At 45.2% G+C, this 15,559-nt stretch overlaps 1 protein-coding gene and 1 long non-coding RNA gene across 2 annotated transcripts in view; one reads left to right on the top strand and one right to left on the bottom strand.

Moving 5' to 3' along the window:
• MOGAT2 (monoacylglycerol O-acyltransferase 2) overlaps positions 1-11,516 on the top strand; it is a 25,365-nt gene extending 13,849 nt beyond the window's left edge. The window contains exons 3-6 of the mRNA XM_064410847.1: positions 6,745-6,949; positions 8,357-8,531; positions 8,683-8,882; positions 10,912-11,516. Coding sequence (XP_064266917.1) covers positions 6,745-6,949; positions 8,357-8,531; positions 8,683-8,882; positions 10,912-11,066 — 735 coding nt within the window. The 3' untranslated portion in view covers positions 11,067-11,516. The remainder of the gene's footprint in view (positions 1-6,744; positions 6,950-8,356; positions 8,532-8,682; positions 8,883-10,911) is intronic.
• Positions 10,248-15,559, bottom strand: LOC135294910 (uncharacterized). The gene is made up of 3 exons (XR_010356895.1): positions 15,276-15,559; positions 13,639-13,733; positions 10,248-10,334 (listed from the first exon to the last, which is right to left on the bottom strand). It is a non-coding gene; the product is annotated as an uncharacterized LOC135294910 (long non-coding RNA).

Raw genomic sequence — 15,559 nt, 5'->3', positions numbered from 1 at the left:
AAATGAATCTATGATTCTTCAATTCCAATATATGACCGAGCTCAGCTGCATTATAATGTTGTGGAAGATATACCAAAGGGTTTAAAAGTAATCTGTTTGTGCTAGAGTATGTCTGAACAGATAACCTGCGATGCCTGCTGTGTTGATGTTGCCTAGAGAATAATTTTGGATGCTGTGGATTGCTTTATCTATGCTATGTTCAAAAAGCAGTCAGTAATCTGTCTGCTGCTGCCCAAACCCTATCTCCATTTTCATAATCCCTTCCTCATCATTTATCAGTGCATCTTTACAATGAAGGATACACCCAGCTTCACAGAAAAAACAAATTCTGTCCCCAAGCCAAGTGAGTGGACATTGCTGCTTTTTCTCCCCAGCCCCATCCCATCCTCCCTCATACAGCCATGGTGCTTTGGTAACCTCAGATGTGGAAGGTGAAATGGGGAAAGTGTGAGCACAGGCTTGACAATATCTATTTTTACCACGGTCCTCAAACAGCAGTCACCATCTTGCTGACTGAAAATTGGTGCTTGGCTTAGGCAAGCCATCTCCGCTTTGGATCACACCATGTGGGTTATGAGTCCCTTCTACCAAATTAAGGTCTCAGATAATTTTGAGGACTGTTGTGGTGTTTTAGGTTTCTCAGTGATTTTTTTTCCCCCTTTGTTATCAGGGAGACGCTGGAAGGGGTAGAGGGTGGCTTTTTGGGTGAATAGTTAGGGATCAAGACACAAAAGGAAGTCTCCTGCCATTCCAGTGGAATTTTTGTGGGGATGGGGAGTTTCTGGCTGGGGGCGTGGGCTTTTCCGTTCAGCATTTTCCGGGAGTTGTGGCGTGATGCCCCCCACCACAAGCTGTGATCTCGGACCCGAGACTTGGTGGCGGTGGGTCTGACCTTCCTGCCCTCCTTCTTCCATGAGGGGACCGAGGACAGCGGCCGCGGGGTGCCGAGAGTTTGCGTCCTCGGCTCCAGGACTTTGCTGCGCTGCAGTTCGGCACTACGGTCGAATCTGCCGGCTTCCCCTGCTTCTGCCAGATGCTCCGATCGAACGCTGCCCCTGAGTTTGCAAAAGGAGCGATTTCCTCCCTTCCCTCCCGGCGCCTGAGGGGATCGTGGCGGAGGCGCTCCCCGCCCCTCCAGGGCGGCCCGGGCCCCCTGCCGGCCGTGGTCATTACTACACCGCTTTTTTTTTTTTTTTTTTATTTCCTCTGAAAGCCGTGTAATTTTGAAATTACATTAATTTGGAGAGAGGGGTGTTTTCTTCCCTCCCGTTCCAGTAAGGTTCAGACGTTTGTCTTTTAAATCACGACAGGGACGTATTTTGTTTTCAATTACTGTCACCACTCAGAGCACCCCAGCAGGGATAATCATGCCAGCTTTATTCAGGGCAGCCTGGAAAGAACATGCTGTACAGGGAAGGTCCCTGTGGTCGTTGCCACACTGTTTTCTCCTTGACATTTCTTACAAGATTATATCTAAGTGCCAGGTGGATCTTGTTGAATGCAGAAACCTCTGTCATTGTGCTTGTGGTGTTGCCGGTGTTACTGGTTTTTGTTAGCTCAACTAAAATGAGTTGTTGGAGAATTCGCTGAACCCTTGAAGCTGTAATTTGGGAAGACTTCATCCCATGGCTCATTCATTCTCATCACGGCACAAACGGAGGTTTGTGTTTGTTTGTGCTGCTGACGGAGGTTATTTGAGTGTGCTGCAGTTCTCGGGTATTGCAAGGCACTGTAGAGGGGACACTTCCAGTTCATGTAAACCAATCCCGGCCAGGAATGTTTCCTTTCTTTTCACAGAAGAGTGGTACTATTTGCAACTGAGGACTTGTGCACTGCCCATGACATCAAATATAATTTCTGATTTCCAGAGGTCTTGACTATTCCCTTTGCTTCCTTCTCTTGGCTGGAAGAGGGATTGTCAGGGAAAAAGAAAATCATGGTCAAATGGCCCAAAGTCCCCATGCTATCATTTTTTGAGGAACTTCTCTGTCCCGTGTGTTGGCCCTCTCCTTTCTGTTCTGGAGTGTCCTTAAGTAAGAGGGGTGTCATAATTTAAATTTAGGTGCCATTGTTGGTTCCCTGTTTTCAAGGAGTTTTGGCCTGGCTTATTAGATCCCAGCCGCTTCCCCAGCCACAGCTCCCACCCGTCTGTAGCACTGGGGTCGTGTAACCATTTGTAGGGCCCAGGAGACATGTTAACCCTTTCAGTGCTTCAATCCTCCCCCGAGTGAGAGAAAGGAACAAGATACAAGCATGTAAAGGAACAACATGAAGACATCAAGGTCAGTGAAGAAGAAGAAGTCAAGTCCCAGATGGGAGGGATGGGGAGACGCCTTGGTCTTGGGGCTGAAATCCTCTTGTAAGCTATGGAGAAAAATGCTCTTTTCCCCTATAATGCATGAAACTATGGGGAGATGAAGGGTTCAAATGGATATTGGGCAAAGGCCTCCATGCTAAAGTAAGCAGATGTGAAAGTAGTTGTGATCCCATGAGAAGTTTGAACAGAGAAAGAGATAAGAGTAGTCTGGTGCCCCAGGAAAAGAAGATCTCTGTTCTCAGGGATAAAGATGATTTTAAAGATAGGTGATGAGAACTTTTCCCTTTGAACAGCTCATCTTTAAAACAATACCCCATAAGTCGACATGGCCCATTGACAAGCTGTGGGAAGGCTTGTGGAAATGGGAAGGACTTCATGATGGCAGGATTCCCCAGGTGGCTGCTATTTGTGAGGAAATTGAGAGCCACGAGAGGACTGTTTTCTTTCCTCTTGTGGAAAATCCCCATAACATTAACAAGAGGGACTTCTTTCCCTAAGTGAACTGAAGAAAGACATTATTTTAGAGGCAGTAAACTGACTGGAAATTTTAGATTTTGTTTCTTTACATTGTCAGTGGGAAAGAAAAGGTAGGGAGACAAAAAGTGTTCTGAAAGGCTTGTTTTGATTCTTACTACCTTTTTTCTTTTAGTTACTTTTAATAAAATTTTCTTTATACCCTTTTAAGGTTTTGAGCCTGCTTTGCTTTTCTCCTAATCCTGTCTCACAGCAGGAAGTCAGTGCACTGGTAATTGATCAGCACCAAGCCCACCATACTCTTTGGTGCATTGGCCGGGAAAATCTCAAAATTGGGGAAATCTGAAACTGGTGAACCAAAACCACTACAAGGGGGACCATGTCTGAGATCAATTGGATAACTGTGTCCCACCATCTGTACTACTAATCCAGTGGATAAAGGAAGTTCTACAAGAGGAAGGGAGAACTTGGGCATTTACCCAGCTTTGGGAGTGAGGGTGGTGAAGTCCCATCCAAACTCAATTTAAATCCACCTGGCTGGTGGATTCTCCAATATTTGCTGCAAATATTCTCCAATATTTGCTGCAAATGCAGCTCTGACCTGACATTGTGGCACCAGGAGGAAACCTCAGGGCTCAAAGATCTCACTGTTTCCAACTGTGCCTCTCAAACTCTCACCATTGCTGGGACCTGAAATCCATCCTCCTCAGCAGCTGCTGGTGATACTCAGATACTTGCCCTTCCTTTTGTCTCCCATCCAGACACTCTTGGGTGGGTGACCTGCTTCTTCTCAGTTTGGCACAATTTGTCTTCTTCTGGTTGGGTTTCTTGGATATCTTTGTTGGGCTTCTTCCCACAGAGAAACTGACTGCATGTTCCATCCTGCAAGAGATGATTTTGGGAGGTGTCCATGGAGAAGTAGAGACAAGAGGATTTGTTTAGTACAAAGTTGAAAGGTTTATCCTACTTAAGAGCAGATTACTGACCATGACATCCATGGAAACAGAGTTTGGGACCAGAGTAGGGTAGAAAAGCAGTAGCAACTCAGTTTGGGAGACTTTAAATGAAGAAGCCAGGAGCTTGCTGGTCAGGTCTCCTCCCCTAGCAGGAAGGGGAGGCTGTGCAGAGTCATATTATTAACTTTCCTGGAAGTTTGGGAATGGAGACTGACCTCTGCCAGGTGGAGGGGGAAGGAGTGAGACAGTGGGAACAATCCAGAAGGGAAGATGGAGTTTCTGTATTGAAGAGCTTCCAGAGGGAAAAGGGTAGAGTCTAGACCTACAGTGTCTAGAGATTTTGCCCAAGTCTCTCCTCTGCTACAGAGGAGTGCTGAAAGCAGCTTTCCTTCTCAGTCTTGTACAAGCTCTCTGGTTTCTCTGTGAGTTTTGGCCAAATCATCCAGATGTGAGCAGGCTCTGTGACAAAACGAGGACCTTCTTTCCTCAGGGCTACTGCAGGGACAGCAATTACAGAAACATTACCCAGATCCACCAAAACTTGAGGGACTCAACTGCTACCTTCCAGCTGCCCATGGCTTAGAGCAGGGTGTCAAAAATCACAGATTCAAAGACTGGGTGACATTGGAAGGGAGCTGTAGAGGTCAACATGCCCAACCCACTGCTCAACCAGGGCCACCCAGAGCCAGTTGCCAAGGACTGTATCTTACCACAGAATCACAAAATGGTTTGGGTTGGAAGTGGCCTTAAAACTGATCCTTGTTGGATCAGTTTTACAAGGACACTTCCACTAGACCAAGTTGCTGTAAGCCCCATCCAGCCTGGCCTGAACACCTCCAAGAATGGGGAAGCCACAGCTTCTCTGGGCAACCTGTGCCAGGGCCTCACTATGCTTATCATAAAAAATTTCTTCCTCATAGCTAGTTTTAATAATCCCTCTCTTCGTTTAAAACCATTCTCCCTTATCTTACCACTCCAAGCACAATCCTTTGTTCTTTCCTTTCTGTCCTCCCTCCTCTTTCATTGGGATGAGCACCAAGACAGCAGCTGGGTGTTTCTTAGAGAGTGTTTTTACAGATGTATGGTGTCTTAGCACAAGGCAAACTCTCCCATCAAGGCAATTTGACCACTCAGTGGCTGCCCTCTTGCGTCACCCTTCCCCCTTCTTGTCTCCCTGCTTATAAATCACTTGGAGATGAAACGTTGTTTGGAAGCTGAAGATGAATGCAGGAAACATTGATGCAAGCTGAGATTACTCAAAAAAGAGCAAACGGTGGCAGAGGCCTTGGGCACTTAGTGACTCAGCCATCTGCCTCTCTGCCTGCCTAGAGACCTCTGCACCTGGGCAGTAGTGGGACTTGGTTTGTCCATTCCCCTCATTAGGAGCAGCTTGAATGGGCACATGTACAGTCAACAGCGCTTTCAGACAGGCGGAAAATGAGTCATGATGAAAGAAAGTAAAATATACTCTCATTATTACCCTGCAGTTCTAGCAGCTTCTAGGAAAACACATGCACCATTAACTGCACCCTGAGTGCAGATGGAATCAGGGTACTTGGAGGAGTGGCACTTAAATGCCTAGGGCTTTGGTTGTTCTTGAGCACAAATGCCTTTGAGTTGTCTAGAAAGGCATGGTGGCTCTATTATAATCACAGAATTGTTCAGGTTGGAAAAGCCCTCTAAGACCATTGAGTCCAACTGTTCTCCAGCACAATTGCAAATGCCACTTAATCATGTCCCCAAGTGCCACATCTACATATTTTTGAACAATTTCAGGGACTGTGGTCCCACCACTTCCCCAGTCACCTCATTTCAATGTCTGACCACCCTTTCAGTAACGAAATGATGTGATGACTAATCTTGGAAAGATTCATCCTTCCCTGCTGCTGTGAGTGTCCTCAGCATCCACAGAAATGGTGCAGAGATTTCAGCATTCAGTTTTGCCTGCTTCTGCCTGGGCTATGCACATGCTGGCTGATGTTGGCATGGCAAGGTTTTCTTGGTGCTAGAGTTGGAGGGTGGGTTTGTCACACCAGCTCCTCTCCCCTGTGCAGTCCATAACAAGTGCAATGGAGATCAAATCCCATTGTCCCTTATCTCCCTTTAACCATCCCCTCTTGTTCTGTGGTACCCTTTCTCTCATGCAGCATATACCAGGCTTGAATATCACTTTCAGGTTGGCTGAGGATTTTAACAAGCTGCTTAGTCAGCCCTCAAGGGCTGGCCATGAGCTGCACTGTGTCTGCAATCCATGCTGCCCATCTCTAAAATGCTGGGCATGGGCATTCTCCGTTCCCTCCTGCCAAAGATGCAGCAGCCTTGGGCAGACATCCACTGCTCTTTGATGGACTTGGGCACCCAACACAGGCACAAACATCTGGCATCCTTCAGGCTTTCCCCAGTGGCAAGGAAACCATCAGCTTCTCTGTTAGATGTCTTTAGAATTAGATTTCAGTTTACCCTATCTGAAAACATCCTGGAATCACCTGGCACATGCTTCAGGACGGGATAAACCTTTGATCCATACCAAGTTGTTGTGTGGGACACATGATTGTGTTGTGTAGTAGGTCTACCAGAGTGATTATGTACTCACTCTCTTGTTCTGGTTGTTTCTCTGTTATCTGGTGGATCAAGAGGTACTGTGTGGAAGAAATCACCCTTTTCTCACTTCCCCCCAATATCAGAAAATTTATTGGAGGACATTTTAAACAAAATTGGTTCCCAGTAGCACCTAGACCAGTTCAAGGCAACATAATGAACTGTGCCATTAGAAAAGTCATTTTAGGCCAGTGGGTAGGAGGGGATGTAAATATGGGCAATGAAATACATCTCAGTGAAAAATGGGGGAGTTGTTCCAGTTAACCTTTTCCAATAGAAAGGCCTGGTGGGTGCAAGACACTCCCCTCCAGGAATACCTTATCTTCATAGCCCGTGTTCCACCCGGCTGAGGTTACAGCATTAACTCTGACTGCTTTTTGGCTTCATCTCTGTGCCTAGTTGGTGAAGACAGCAGAGCTGGACCCTCGGCAGAACTACCTGGTGGGATTTCATCCCCACGGAGTCCTGGCAACTGGAGCCTTTATCAATTTCTGCACAGAGGCATCTGGCTTTTCCATACTCTTCCCAGGCATCACTCCTCACCTGATGATGCTTTCCCTGTGGTTTCGCTTCCCGTTCTTCAGGGACTATGTGATGAGTGGAGGTAAGGAGCAAGGGCCTCTGGCAAGCAGTGGTATGTTTGAGGAACATAGAGTGAAAATACATGGGGAAGAGGAGTCAAGGGTCTGTTTTCCCTCATCTGGGGCCAATTGGATCCCATTCATGGACACAGCTGTTTAAGATGGCAACCCAAAACCTCTGAAGTTAAAAATTGCGCTCCTTGCTGTTATCTCTGTTGTTCAACTCCATAAATGGTCTCTGTGCTCAGGGCATCACTGTGCAGGTGCTGTGTAACAGCAAAATGCAGAGCAAATAGTGAACAGAAATGCTGGGAGCTACAGGCCAGGATGTTCCTGTATTTCTTTCCATAAAAATTACATTCAGGCTTGAAATTGTGAAGAAAAAGATGCTTTTTCTGAAATATCTGCTGCTTCCCTGGAAGCAGCAGCCAGGGACAGAGGATGAAAATACTAGCTCATCCTGCTGCAATAGAATGTGGCAGTGGGGAAGATGTAGTGAACAGGAATAGGAAAAGGGACAGGTAAAAATTAAACTGAGAGAGGTGACAGGGAGTTTTGAGAGATTTTTGGACACCGGCAGGATGACCTCCATCTCTCAGCAGTGGGCTTGGCAATGGTCTCTTCTCCAGCTGAATGTGGGCAGAATTCAGTAGGCTAAACATAGGTATCCAGTTCAATCTGATGTACCCCAGGGCATCCATTACCCTGTTTTCCACATAAACTCTGGCTCCTGCTGCCAGAGTATTTACATGGAGAATGACAAATCCAAACAGTGAGATATATGAGACACTTATGACCCAAGTGAAGGAAGGTTTAGTCACTGTAATGTCAGAGTTGGGTGCATAACTAATTTTCAGGTCAATTGAATCCATTTTGCAATGAGGTTTAAATGTGCAAATTATTTCAACCCCTGAAAAAAGGATTTTTTAAACTAAAAAAATATTGTTAAAACAATGTTGATTTGTCATTTCTGAATTAAAGATGTCTATCTTATTCGAGTAAACAACACCAGAGGACCAAATCCTTAATCAAATTCCATTTTCAATTAGTACCATCCACTGAAACATATGTGTGTTTTGACCTAAAGCAAATGTTTCTCTGATGTCAGAATTATTCAGAATTGGACACAGTCTCACTTGAAAACAAATTGAAACAGATTTTTTTCTAGTACTCAAGTGCAGGTAGTTTTGTGTTTATTTTTTTTCTTAAATTTTTCCCTCAGTTCTGAGCCAGAAAGCAGATAGATAATTGTGTACTCACCCAGCAGAGCTGTGTGAAAATCTAGCACCTTTTAAGGGAGTTGACCTGAGGTTTTCAGCTCTGAAAATAAAGTTTTTAGCACCTCTCCAGAGACGGACTATGGGGGGAAAAAAGTGCCGAGCAAACCACAGACAGGTGGGTTTTACTTTTAATTTCTCTCTGCTCTCCAGGCCTCATCCCCTCTGACAAGGAGAGTGCATCCTACGTGCTGCAGAAGCCAGAGGGTGGGAACTTGCTGGTCATCATTGTTGGTGGGGCACAGGAGGCCCTGGATGCCCGTCCAGGATCCTACACCTTGCTGCTGAAGAACAGGAAGGGATTTGTGCGCCTGGCCATCCAGCATGGGTGATGCAGGGGGTGGGCTCCAGGGGTGCTGAGGGAGGGGTGCTCAGCTCTGTGGCTGGTTAATGGGGTGGTTCTGTTTTGGGGAGGAATTAAGGGGTTTTGGAATGGGGTTTGCTAATCATGACACCCCATTGATTTTGATTCCCTGCAGCACGCCCCTGGTCCCTGCCTTTTCCTTTGGGGAGAATGATGTCTTTGATCAGGTGAAGAATCCCAAGGGCTCCTGGCTGCGGAAGATTCAGCATTGCCTCCAGCAGATCATGGGCATCTCCCTTCCCCTCTTCCATGCACGAGGCATCTTCCAGTACAGCTTTGGGGTGATACCCTACCGACGGCCCATCTGCACTGTGGGTGAGTCAGTCCACAGACTCTGACATGATGCCAGACACACTCAGGCTGGCCAAACTGGGGAATCAGGGACAGTCCCTGGGTTGTGTCATCCTCCTGCCAGGCTGAAGCCTCATGCCAGAGAGCACAAGCAGTGGTAGGCTAGAAATGTGCTGCAAAGCAGCATTCCAAACTGTTCGTGTGTCTCACTGTTTTGGCAATCTGGTTTAATGTCATGACAGATCCCAGCCCATCTGGGCTGTGCTGTGAAAAGCCCCAGAGCAAATGGGGCCAAGCTCATCACTCCTGTGAGATGCAGACAACCCCAGCACCACAATGTGGTGACAAAAAACACTGCAATAGGGTTGCATTAAACATCTTCCAAGGCAGTTTTACAAACACAAGTAGGACCAGCAGGTCAAGGGAGAGGATTCTGCTCCTCTTCCCCAGTCAGGTGAGACCCCCTCATGCAGTGCTGCCTCCAGCTCTAGGGCACGAACATCAGAAGGATGGGGAGCTGCTGGAAAGCTCCAAGCCTTTGGAGCATCTGGGAGACAGGCTGGGAGAGCTGGGGACATTCAGCCTGGAGAAGAGAAGGCTCTGGGGAGACTTTAGAGCCCCTGTCAGTGCCTAAAGGTCCTCCAAGAAAGAGGGAATTTGAAGGACAAATTTGAAGGGAATTTGAAGGGGGATTTTGGAAAAGGTCATGGAGTAACAGGATAGCAGGGTTAGATGGATATTGGGAAGAAATTCTTGGCTGTGAGGCCCTGGCACAGGTTGCCCAGAGAAGCTGTGGCTGCCCCTCTTCTCTGGAAATATTCAATGGCAGCTGGGACAGGGCTAGAGCAACCTGGTCTAGTGGAGAGTGTCTCTATTCAAGCTAGGGGGATGGAATGACATGATCTTTATGTCACTCCCAAGCCAAACCATTCTGTGATTCTCCGAACACTCAAGCAGTTTGCAGCTTTGCTCACTGTCCTGTGCAGACACATGTGCAAATCCAAACCTATTTGCCTGTGAGGAAGATGAACCATTTTGACCAGAGACCATGTCCACGGGAGACCAAATTTCAAGAAAATCTTTGGTTTTGAATAAGTTTTCCAAAATCTCCATGCTTGGTCCACCAGTGTGGCTTGATGCTCTGTGAATGAATTTAATTTAAGATGTTGTTTGGAATGGTTAGAGCTTATACCACTGATTAAGTTTGACAACCAGCAATTACTTCTAATTGTATTACAACTTGTTTGGATTGTCTCAATGGTTTTATAAGCTGTATAGTATCACATGGGCTCTTCACTAATTGGATGAAGAATAGCCTTATAACATGTTGAAACCCTCCGTCACTTGACAAAAACAATTTGAGTAAGAGACCAGAGCAAAAGAAGTACCTCATGGATCTTCTCTGTCCCCTGCTCCTGGTAGCTCTGGGAGATGGAAAGGCTCTTCTAAAGACAGGAATCAAAATAACTAGATTTTCTGTTGAATAAAATGTGATTTTTAAAAGATATTAAGTACTTGATTCCTAATAAAAATCAGATATTTCACAGAATCTTTAATCTGAGCTAAGTGGAAGCACCTTCAATGCAAGTGTATTTAAATAGTGTGGGGCTCCCCTGTTCCTCACTTTCCCCATTTGCAATGCAGATTCCCAGGCACATGTGGAAACAACTTGGAAAACCCAACCCAAATATTATCCTGTCTTTATATTATGTTTATCTGCAGCACATCTGATAGCTGAGAAGCAGCTCTTGGGACTGCATTGGGATACAGCACTTCTTACTTCAAAAGGCTACACAGAGGTTCTTTGACATTAGCCAGCTTTGCAGATGAGTAAACTGAGGCAAGGACCAGTGTGATCCTAGAGACAAAGAGCTTGGTCAGGATCTGAGCCACCATCCCTCCTTGGTTGTGCTATCTCCCAGGCTCCAGGAAATAACTGGTCCTGCTGACCTGGCCATCCTAGATAGGCTGACCTCAGCTCTGTGCTAGGGTGAGCAAAGTGTTCAGAGACACCTGACACTGGCTCCTCTTAACACCTGTACTTCTTTTCCAGTTGGGAAGCCAATTCCAGTGCAGAAGAAGCACAGACCCTCTGATGAAGAAGTTGATGAAGTCCATCAAAAATACCTAAATGCGTTGTCCGAGCTCTTTGAGAAGCACAAAGCTAAATACAATGTCCCAGAAGACAGCCACCTGGAATTTATATAGAGTGCCTAAGCGAGGTGAAACCATGGTGATCAAGCTCCAAGTTTTCTTCTTCTCTGGAACCACTTCACAACCTCAACATAGTCACACTTAACACATAGTCTGTATAGCATAGGGAAAAGAACTTGATTTTCCCAGTATTTGCATGGGTGTAGAGCCAGTTTTTCATTTTTTTCTCCATGTAGAACACATATAAGATAAAAAAGAGAAGAAAAACATCCCATCTGTGGTCAGCTCAATTGAAACTCCTCAGCACAAAAATAACACTTCCAGTCTGGCATGGATGCCAGTTTATACAGATATTTCCAGGAAGTTCTGAATTTTTGAAATTATTTCCTTTGCATTATTTTTATTTCGAAATGGGACAATGAGCTATAATTTTTGATGAAGGCATATGTTTTTAAAAATATAATTCATCTAGATCAATAAATGAACATTGTTTGGTGCTCTTCATGTTTTTAATTGCTTTGGGCTCTTTTCTCACCACCTAAAGCAGAGTTTATCAGAATGGTCCAGCATGATGCCAAGCACCCTCAGCAGCATGATGCCATAGCCCACTCACACAAAAGTAATCAAATAAATTCCATTAGAAACATGTACTGGAACTATAAAATATTTCTAATTATTATAAAGAAAACAGGAGCCACTCTGGCAGTCACACTCACCCCACCAGAGCTGGGATTAAGCCTTAGCAGCTCCACACTCCACACTCAGTCAGACTGGGCTTCCTTACTGGCTCAACCCCTAATGTCCCATAGCACAGTCTCAGATCCTCCAAAATATTTAATCATACAAATTATCCTTCAAATAATTTAATCATACAAAACCAAAATAACAGCTTGGGGTGAGAGCCTCCAGAAGGGACAAGGAATCTCCAAGAAAATAAACCCTTGGCTAACGTGCCCTTATTATCTGAGTGCGTGGGAAAGTCTGGGCTCTTCTTGCTGAGTGCTCGGCTCCTGCTGTGTCTCAGCAAGTCCATTCACCTGGCTGTGCCACAGGTCCCTGTGCCCTTTTGTTCTGCAAAGGGGCTGCAGTTGCCTCTTGCCTCCAGCCCTTGCCACCAGAGCTCCAGTTACACCTGGCACTGCAGCTGCCTCTCAGCTGCTTGCTGCCTGCTCTGAATATGTTCTTTAATAATTAGTTGAGAAATAGAAATTAGAAATAAATTTGTAATGTCTAGGGACTCATCCAAAGGGTTCACCATACCTGGGCTCTAGGAGTCCTGCTTCCAGTTTGGTTAGTTTAATCCCAGATATCCCTGCACAGCAACGTGACCAGTCAGCAGCTATGGTAGCAGGGTCACTGTGCACTTTGTTTCACAAATGAGACCTTTTTCTTAGGAAGGAGGAGCATGACATGGGGAAGGAAAATGTGATTTGGGCCAGAAATATCCATTCAGGTTTGGGGGAGGCACATTTGGCAGGTGATCAAGGCTCTAAATAGCTGCTTCTTTTTGATATCCAGAACTTCATTAAACTTTGCACTTAATGGGATTTTGCAGAGTGGAAGTTTCAGGTGGCAGGAAACCATCTGCTCAGTTCACCCTTACAGAGCCCTGATACTTTAATTTTCTTCTTTCTCTCTCCCTTCATTTCTTTCTTTTCCTCACATCCTACTCCCCACTTGTGAGGAGCCACCAAAAATCCTACAGATCCCATGCACTTCAGTTTTGTTCTTGAAATTGCAAGAAATACATTTAACAAGAAAAACTTGTTTAAAAATTGAAAACTCTGTCTCAACTGACAATACCAGGTCATCATTTGGGTTTATTTCCTTTTCCTGTCTCCTGTCCTGACCAAGGCTGCAAGGATGCCACCGCATTCTTAATCTCAATAACCCCCTGCAAATCTTATTCCCAGAAAAAAAGCAGCAGCAAGGAAGAATTTAATGGAGCCCTGCTCAACATTCTAAACACTCCTGTAATCCCACACTTAATCCAGTCCAATAAAACAGGTCACATGCTATGATTTCTATTTTTCTTTTTTTGTTCTTAGTTAAGGACAGAGGTGCCCAAGAAAGAGGAAGATTTTCTGCACGAGAAACAAAAAGAAATGTATCTCCCACCCTTTTCTCTTGGAGTTCATCACCATCCAAGCTTTACCCTAGCTCCAGTTTTTTTCCTCTGTCCTTTCTTCTGCCTTTCCTTTTACATGGCCATCCACCCAGAGACCTCAGGAATGTTGCCATGACCTTATGGAAACATCCCAGTGGAGATCAGTGCCAGAGGGGAGCAGTGGGGATGTCTCCAGAGTCACAGCATGGTGTGCTGTGGGGATGGGGGAGGTCTCCAGAGGTGAGGATGAGGAGCTGAGATCTCAGTGCAAGGGGAAAAAGAGCGAAGGTGTTGCTGTTGAGGTGGAAATCAGCAGTGAGGAGAGGGAGAGGATTTGTGGAGATGTGGTGATATTTTGGGGTTGTAGGAAATGGAGAGGGGAGGATGCAAGGTCACAGACAAGCATGGCAGGTATTGGTACTGACAAGAGGGGTTTGGTCAGTAGGAGAGACTTCTACCCCACTGAGAAGCCATGTTAGAGGGTGTGTTCCCAATTGTCCACAGAGGCCTCGGTCTTACCCTTTTGGGGCTGTCAAAGTGATGCCCCTTGTGCCAGAGACACACCTACTTGAGAGGTGGGCTGGCCCATCACCTTCCTGGCATGTAATACCATTCTGAAAGAGAAAAAAGGCAGAAAAGGGGTGGTTAGGAAAAAATCTCAGGGAAGCATGGGAAGGAGGATGCTGGAGTTGTCTGGAAGTTGTTGGGGTGGTCAGAGAGATCCAGAGGTGAAGAAAGACCACAGTGCTGGAGAGGAGGAGTCAGAGGAGAGTGTTGGCTGTGCATAATTGGCTTCCTTCAAGGCCAGTTTTATCTCCCAGACTGGAAAATATCCTTGCTGCCTCAGGGACCTATATAACCCAGGAGGGAGAGGTCAGTGCCTGTGCTTGTGTTAAATATAACAACAAGAACAATAATTCATAGGCATCCTTGCAGCCAGGACTATTCAGGGAGCTCAGCACAATGAGAGGTCCCATCTCAAGAAGCCAGAGCTGTCTCTGAGCAAAACAGTGTAAGCCAAGAAGGTTTTCTGCTATTTCAGCACAAAAAGGGGTAAATATTTCATACAGAGCTGTCTGGAGGATTAAAACTCCTCTGATGCTACACAAGGCAGGAGAAGCCTAAAGGAAAGAAAAGTGCTCAGATCAACCAAATCAAACAATGTTTACATTTGACTCTTCAGCTTGAAACTGGCTTAATTGGAGTTACCTCCCAGGCACCCTCAACTGAGGGACCTTCAAGCTGTCACTCAAAATAAGGACTACTTAAAGCTAAAACAATACTGTGTGTTTCCTTCCAGCATGTCCACTCCCTACTTACTCAGCTGGTTTTGATCTGAGAAACAAGCCCAAGGAGAAGAGATATATCCAATTGCCTTTCTTGCAGAAATGTCAAATTTTACCCTTTTTGGAACTTCTGTGGAAATTCTGAATTGGAAAATACAGTAAGAAGTAAGAGTGTGGTGATTTGGTATTCCCCTCCTGCCTGTCTCTTCCTCCCACCTCTTCCCTCCTGATCTCTCCTGTATTTCTGTTGCAAGAGGCTCTAATCTGGATTTGCCTTACTTAGCAGGTTCAGATCATGAGGCTCAGAAGAAAACCTCTGATGACTGATGAATACAAAATATGGACTAATTCTCCAAGAGGAGGAAAGCCAAGCAAAAAATGCTTTTTTGCCCTTCTGCAGCTCTAGTGCTGCAAAGTTATTTTACTGCCCTGAGAATGGGATTAAAACATTGCCTGCTGTTGCAAACAAAATTAAAAGGTTTTCTGCTGTTGCAGAAAAATGTGTGGGTTTCTGCTCAGGGAAAGATTTGCTGCCTTTAGTTCAATAAAGTCCCTAATTGTGGTATGCTAAACATCCCTCCCTTATGGCATACATTTCAATAAAGGAAATAAAATTGCAAGTGCATCTGAAACCCATCACTTTGCATTAGAAAAACAAACAAAGAAAGAAACACAAAACCAAATCAAGAAATTACTCTTTTTTTTTTGTTTCCTTTTCAGTTTAAACATTTGGAACAATAACATTTAAAACATTTAGAAAGCACAGGTCTCCTCATGAATATTGACACTTATTTTTTTGGATAATCTGTTAGTTCTGTCTGATTTGTAACCAATGAACTCTCTTCTGCATCTCCCATGATGTGAGCTCACCTCTTGACACAATCTTTCTTGGAGGAAACATCTGATGCAGGATTTTGGGAAACCACCCTGTTCAGATTATAAAAACCCATCAGTGAAGAAATAATCTACAATGACCAACAAGGCAGGAGGGTATATATTGGATTTCAGAAATTATTTGGTACGATTTATCAATTTTTCAAGCCTGTGCTTGGTTTTACTCCTACCTATGTCCTGACCCCAGCCCCCTTGGAGATGCTAAGCCATTAAATTTGGGCTGGCAAGCTACTGAGCCACCACATCTCTGGGGCACAGGG

This window comes from Passer domesticus, chromosome 2 (assembly GCF_036417665.1).
Source record: "Passer domesticus isolate bPasDom1 chromosome 2, bPasDom1.hap1, whole genome shotgun sequence".
Taxonomy (NCBI): domain Eukaryota; kingdom Metazoa; phylum Chordata; class Aves; order Passeriformes; family Passeridae; genus Passer; species Passer domesticus.
Note: the sequence above shows the minus strand (reverse complement) of the source record. Positions and strands in the feature narration are given on the sequence as shown.